The sequence below is a fragment of the Chanos chanos genome, chromosome 6, assembly GCF_902362185.1.
Source record: "Chanos chanos chromosome 6, fChaCha1.1, whole genome shotgun sequence".
NCBI lineage: Eukaryota > Metazoa > Chordata > Actinopteri > Gonorynchiformes > Chanidae > Chanos > Chanos chanos.
Window position 1 is genome coordinate 13672483 of NC_044500.1, and position 6611 is coordinate 13679093.

The 6611-nt window shown below is 38.2% G+C and overlaps 2 protein-coding genes across 2 annotated transcripts; one reads left to right on the forward strand and one right to left on the reverse strand.

Moving 5' to 3' along the window:
• Positions 1-978: 978 nt before the first annotated feature.
• On the reverse strand, positions 979-2486 carry med29 (mediator complex subunit 29). The gene is made up of 4 exons (XM_030777874.1): positions 2325-2486; positions 2080-2138; positions 1886-1970; positions 979-1254 (listed from the first exon to the last, which is right to left on the reverse strand). The coding sequence occupies exons 1-4, from the start codon at positions 2484-2486 to the stop codon at positions 1027-1029; spliced, it is 534 nt and encodes a 177-aa protein (XP_030633734.1). The 3' UTR covers positions 979-1026.
• A 379-nt stretch (positions 2487-2865) lies between these two features.
• Positions 2866-6449, forward strand: rrp8 (ribosomal RNA processing 8). The gene is made up of 8 exons (XM_030778046.1): positions 2866-2954; positions 3063-3159; positions 3494-3755; positions 3837-4704; positions 4882-5011; positions 5160-5266; positions 5641-5737; positions 6085-6449. The coding sequence occupies exons 2-8, from the start codon at positions 3073-3075 to the stop codon at positions 6196-6198; spliced, it is 1665 nt and encodes a 554-aa protein (XP_030633906.1). The 5' UTR covers positions 2866-2954; positions 3063-3072; the 3' UTR covers positions 6199-6449.
• Positions 6450-6611: the final 162 nt, after the last annotated feature.

The following is a 6611-nucleotide window of genomic DNA, read 5'->3' on the forward strand; positions in this document are numbered from 1 at the left end:
GTGTGTGTTTTTTTTTCATCTGAGTGTTCATATGTTGCTTTTGATTGACATTAAGTATAATCTACCATCTCCACCTGCAAAGAATAGTGTATTATGTTGTATTTGAGTTGAAACTGGCAAGGCTGGGATTTGAAACAAGGATTTCCTGTTAACAAGATTAAATACTTTGCCTAGGTAAACCACAGCGCAACCAACCTCACAGCCCGTGAAAGAACTGAAGAATTGATCGCTGCTACACTTGAAACATCAACAAAGCATTGCTCTCATGTTGCCGCTCTCAGTTCAGTCATGTCCGGTCAACCGGCAATTACTGCTCTTATGGACATATAGCCCGTCTGACTTAAACTGGACAGTATGTATGTAAATAATACCAACTGTCAATTCCTCGCTTATGAAAAAAATCAAATATATATATATATACATTGTAAATGCATCTCAGGAAACATTCAGTATAGCACGTTTAGAAAGTGCACAGACAGAAACTTAATGACAATGCAAATACAGCTTTCTGAGGCTAGACATCAAAATTTAATGTCAGGAGTAAATGAAATTTTACAAACTTTGTCCAAATTCAACGTTGTCCAAATTCATATAAAAAAAAATCTAAATAAATGTCACTGAACTTCGGTGTATTTCCTGGGCTGCATTTGACAGTGTCTCTGATCAGTGTTGGAGGCTTACAGTACTGCACCATAGAGCTCTCCCTGCTCACCCCTGATTCAACACATCAGCTAAATATCACAATTTAGAAGCAGATGCATTTAGAGCAGTAAGAGACCTAAAATCTGCATAGCGGTGCACCACCAGGACCAAGACTGGGAAACAGCCTTAGATTACATGAAAATCTGTAGTTGTACTGCAGTAAAAGATCACTTGCACAATACCAAAAATATATATTATAAAATAATGAACAATAAAAATGAGAAAGTAGAATATCACAAAGAAAAAACTATTTTATTCTCAACAGTAATCAAAAATCTTAAGCAGAGCAAACATAATCAAAAGAGGGAAACAGAGAGGACATGACTAAAGGATTCCTTGTTGCTGGCCTTTTCCTGCGATCTTCTTTGAGCACTCCAAAAGAGCATTATGGATGTCTTTGGCACAGGATATCTGCGATTTGATCATGCTTAGGTACTGAGAGTAGGAGAGTGATTCTGTCTGTACTGTGTCTGGTTTGGTGGCAGTAGGCACCAGGTTGGGTGAGTGTTTTGCGCTGTCAATACTTTGGGAGAGGCATTCATGAGCGAGCCGCTGAAGAGAAAGAAAAAATATTCGATGAGTTACCTGTCAGACAAAAACAGTATTTGGCTCAAACTACTACTGATATCATCTGTCAGTCAATAGCTTATACATGTCTTTGTTAGATAATACCAATATTGACCCCACTGGCAGCCCATTCACTGAATTTGCCTGTCAAAGTAATGAGGCTACATTTGAGGCATTAATTGTCAATATGCAGTACATTCAAAAATGTAATACAGAAAACAGATCACAATTTGATAAGAGCTCAATAAAGGTGAGCCAAAGTAAGGAAGGGACTTTTAAAAAAAATCATGTATTCTACCAAAAATATATGGCATGATATTCACATATAATATTTTTTAGATAATAATAATACTTGGTTTCACAATGTTGAGTTCATACACTAAAAAGAGTGCACATAAAGGTTCTTTAAAGATCATGATTGTGTCTGTGTCTGTGTCTATGTAATGGATCACCTGAACCCCACATACAGGTTCAAATGTCATAAAAATGTGTCTCTCCTTTCACAGCCAGATTGTGAAACATAGACCCTGTTAATCCTAATAACTGCTTTTTCGATATTGTCAGACTGAATTATGAGGATGGTATGTGGACTGTATGATATCTCGAGCCAACTCACCAAACAGAGCTCCAGCTGATCACAGAGAGCATAAAATTCCTCTAAACTCTTGTCAAAGCGCTGTACCGTGGCGTCGTTACTTTTGCTATATTTCAAACGTAAAGAACATAAATGAAAATCTCGACTTCGATGTTAATGGGCAAATACTTCTTGTTAAGGAACAATTAAAAATATTAAAGCAATTCAACACTTACATCCCATTGTCAATAGCTGTGTTATGAGCAAAATTCAGTGAAGCGATGCTCATGACATTCTGGGGAGGAAAAAGGGTGAGCATGACTATCCTGTACATGGCATAATAAAGCTGTTTAAAGCAAATACTTTGTTTACATTGAGAATCAACGGCGTATAACATAATAATTTTACACAATAACATATCACGCTAACAAGAACGAACCCTCTTGTACACTGTCCTTACAGTACAAAAACGTGAACGAACCTGTAGACTTTCTTTCAGCTGTGGTATGAGCATCTTGAATCTGTGGACAGGGTCAAAATCTTGTTGCTGACTCAGTTGTGGTTGTTGAGGTTGTTGAAGTACAGCTGTTTGATGTACACCAGCTTGAGCTGTAGCTGCTCCAGGTTGTTGTTGGGACGCCATTTCACAATATAACATCTTCCTCGCCAGTCTATGTGTTGCTATAAAATAGTGTACAACGCCACCGTCTGCCCTGGAGTGACAACATTTCACTGTCGTAATCGATGCTGGTTTTCCCATTCATCGAGATTTTCTGCTTGGAGAAAATGACAGACAACTATCTGACTGGGAAACAGTATTTACACAAATAAGTAAATGATACGATTGCTTGTCTACTTTCTTAACAAAAATTAATGATCAGCGAGTGCTCTCCAGTACAGTAGGTGGCGGTAGATATTTGTAAAGGGATAATTCTGCTTGGTATCAGTTCGCCGATGAGCACAAATTTTTATTAACATGTCGATGTCTTCATTTCAGCCGGCCTAGAAGTTGAAGTTATTAACAACAGATTCATAAATACCAGTTGAAGACAGTTGTACCAGTTGGTGTGTAAGCTGTACATATAGCCGTGCTGGACTGTTGATGAGGCGGGTATGTAAAAATTGATTTTCCACATGTGGTAGTCTGATGTACGTATGCACATGAGTGAAGTGCACGTGTGAGATGCCAAACAACAAATCAAACATTTTTTCCACCTAGTGTTGCTGACATGTTTGCCGAGGAAGAATGGAACGATGCCTCAGGAGATGATGCTAAAATCCCTTCCGTTGTTGCTAAACCAGGCTTGACTGGTAAGGTATGTACAATGCACAAAGCTAAGTACAAGATACTTCCCAATATATGTTTACTTCTGCGTCATGAAACACAAGTTTTCAGTGCAGTATTCTGGGCGCCTCACATATTTACAGGGTTGCCCATGTTTGTCAAGTTAAAACATTTTGTTTGTTCATGGAATACGAGGTTTTGACCGAGTGTTGATACCAAGATCTGTGAGCTAAAAGTGGGGCAAGAGGGGCCAGTCAACAAGCCCAGATTTTGTAAAATATGTTGAACTTTAGGATGACCTCTCACTACCCAGTGATTGTCAAATTTGTTGCCACCAACTTTTAGTTGTCTCTTCTTTTATGCAGTCTAAGCGAGTTGGTAAGCAGAGTTTATTGCGAACTCTGCAAACGTTAGGATCCGTACCAGTCTTGAAAGAGAGGAGCTCTCTACAGGGCAGTGAGAGTGAGACTGATGAACTTCCATCACCCACAAAGAGAAAGAAGAAAAGATGTAAAAAACGCAAGAGGGCTTCTGCCCACGGAAGTGACGGAGAGCAGGAAGGCAAGACTGACATGCCCGATACAGTTCTGAAGGGCAAAATTTTGAAACGGGAATCAAAGGCTCCAGGTAAGTTTGAACGTAGCTTATTAAAGTTGGACTGTTGTTTTCTCAAAGATTATGTTTTGATATTTTGGTTTCTTGCAACAGGTGCCAGGGCCAAAACAGAAAAGAAGTCAGTGAATCGTAGAAGTAAAAAAGAAAAAACAGAAGAAACGGAACAAAATGGAAAAACAGGGGAAGGAAAAGAGCAAACTGAGAGACAGTTTAGCAGAAAACAGTGGAAGAACAAAATGAAAAACAAGAAAAGGTGCAAGAATAAATATTCACAAAAGAACACAGAAGAAACAAAATCCGTTATGAAAACTGGAGAAGAAATAGTGCAAACACAAGTCACTCTAAATACTAACAAAACCGTGCTGGAGGATGTTACGCCTGCTAAGAGGACAAGGAAGGAAGTGCAAAGTAAAGAAATCAAGGACACAAAGAATTGTGGGAGTGGTAAGAACACAGTGGTTAAGAATGAGAATCAGTTAAAGTTAACAGTTGAAACGTATTCTGACACATGCTCAAAGTCTGAGCATGAGTCTCTTAACCAAGAGCACAAAGACACACCACAGCTCTGTGAAACAACGGAACATCGCAAAAGCGATAGAAATGTGAGACTAAAGACAGAAAAGTTACGTCAAATACTAAAGCAGCAGGTTGTTGACAGAAATGAAGAAATTACAGAGAGAGGGGAGGAATCCACAGGAGAGGGTACGGAGACAGAAAAAAAGGAGGAGAAGATTCCAGTAGACCGCTCGTCTGCTTTAAGGCAGCGGATGGAAAAGCGATTAGAGTCTGCCCGTTTCCGCTACATCAACGAAACGTTGTACACCACATCCAGTGGTGAGGCCAGACGCATCTTTAAACAGGATCCCCAAGCCATTGAGATCTACCATCGTGGTTACACTGCACAAGTTCAGTACTGGCCGTCAAACCCTGTGGATGCCATCATCTCTTACATTCGACAGAAGTGAGATTCTGTCCTGTTTTTATTTTATTTATAGCTTACCATTATGTTCTGATTTATCAAGTTTCTTTTATAAAAAAAAATGACCAAGCATGGTCAGTAATTCAAAATCTAGTGTATTTCTATTCGCCCATATTGAGATGTGAGGGAAATTTCTCATATATTGTGCTTCACTTTCAGGCCGGCCTCCTTAGTAGTCGCTGACTTTGGGTGTGGCGACTGCAAAATTGCACGCAGCGTGAAGAACAAAGTGCACTGCTTTGATTTGGCTCCCGTTTGTGATCTCGTCACTGCATGCGACATGGCTAAAGTAAGCTCAAATCAGTCGTCAACTACTGAATAATAAGCACTCAATGAATTTATACTGTGGATTTTGCAAACTCAAACGTCATTGCATATAAATGTATGTTTGTGTTTTGTTTTTGTTTTTTTTTTTTCATTCTCTTGTCTTTCATCAGGTCCCTTTGAAAGATGCATCCGTCGATATTGTCGTCTTCTGTCTTTCTCTCATGGGCACTAATCTTACCGACTTCTTGGCAGAGGCAAACAGAGTGCTCGTCATGGGGTAATAAATCTGTTTCAAGTTGTACATCATCCGACTTTTGCACAATGCAAATTAAAAGAGGAGACACTTATACATTTGGCTCATTGTCCACAATGTATCTTAAGAAGATGTCTCATTTTAAATATATGTACAACTTCGTGTATACTATCTGACATCAACAGTTGTGAAACTATCCTAATGTTCCGATTGTTACGTTAGATAGAACTTATAACGACACTGTCTTTTATTTCTTCATTTAACTTACTGCAGTGGTCTGTTTCTGAGAACCAGTTCTATGCAGAATCACTGCTGTGTTGTACTGTAGATTTGAACTTGTTCATGCATTATGTTCTCTTTAGTGATGTTTAGTTGTTTATGCTTTATGTTTTCTTTAGTGGTGTTCTCAAAATTGCGGAGGTGGCCAGTAGGTTTGACAATGTGCGTGGTTTCGTCAGTGCGTTGTCAACTCTGGGCTTCAAACTGGTTACAAAGGTAAGGTTATTGATCAAACCAAAGAGTACTTTCTTTGCAGAAAATGTAAATGTGGTGTATTATTACATGGCTAAATGAGTATGTAGGTGCTTTAAGAACAATAATAATCATAATTTATGTATATGAATGGATTATTTAATTATTCTATGATTGCTTACCATGCAAAAATGTTTTTATATCTAAGAAGGCCTCTAGTAAAAAGGGCACAGTACTAATCATTGGTATCACAGTCAGTCATTCACAAAGTTCTTCTGTTTTTCCCTCTCAGTTTTAAATCAGCTGAACCTTTACTGCAAATTTGATTAAGTCTTACTTCAACTGTATTTGTATCCCCCCCCCCCCCCCAGGACACAGAAAACAGCCATTTCTATTCATTTGAGTTCGTCAAGAAGAAAGACGCGCCAGCACAGGCTAAAAAAATTAAATTGGAACTGAAACCTTGTTTGTACAAGAAAAGATGAAGACAAGAAATAAAATGGATGAGGAGCCGAGAGAGAGAGAAATTTTAGAATTTCTTTAAGAGAAGGAAATTCTCAGGAAACAAAATGGAACAAATTATGACCGAGAGGTACAGGTCCTTCTTGGATGACCTTGTTTAATTTCAATTAAGAAGATCCTCATCCCAAGGATCCATTATGGATTTGCTTTTTATTTTGTATGTGAATGTAGCTTTGTTTTGTAACAAACAGGAACACATATTTGGAACTATCCTAAAAAAAAACAGTGCTTTTCAAGTTCTTTGTACGTTTTTTTTCTAATCATGATTTTCAAAAATGTTTTATTATATGCTTTCTGAGACAAAATACATGTATTTATGTCATGCCAATATTCATTTCTGTGAAAACTGGCATTTCACAAGGGCTTCTTGGTTTTT

Excerpts from the sequence above, each read along its gene's own strand:
- med29 (XM_030777874.1), bottom strand. The coding sequence starts at position 2,486 with ATGGCGTCCCAACAACAACCTGGAGCAGCTACAGCTCAAGCTGGTGTA. Across the intron at positions 1,971-2,079 it reads ACAGCTATTGACAATGGGAT|CAAAAGTAACGACGCCACGG; the intron begins GTAAGTGTTGAA and ends TTTGAAATATAG. Across the intron at positions 1,255-1,885 it reads ATCAGCTGGAGCTCTGTTTG|CGGCTCGCTCATGAATGCCT; the intron begins GTGAGTTGGCTC and ends CTTTCTCTTCAG.
- rrp8 (XM_030778046.1), top strand. The coding sequence starts at position 3,073 with ATGTTTGCCGAGGAAGAATGGAACGATGCCTCAGGAGATGATGCTAAA. Across the intron at positions 3,160-3,493 it reads AACCAGGCTTGACTGGTAAG|TCTAAGCGAGTTGGTAAGCA; the intron begins GTATGTACAATG and ends TCTTTTATGCAG. Across the intron at positions 5,267-5,640 it reads AACAGAGTGCTCGTCATGGG|TGGTGTTCTCAAAATTGCGG; the intron begins GTAATAAATCTG and ends TGTTTTCTTTAG.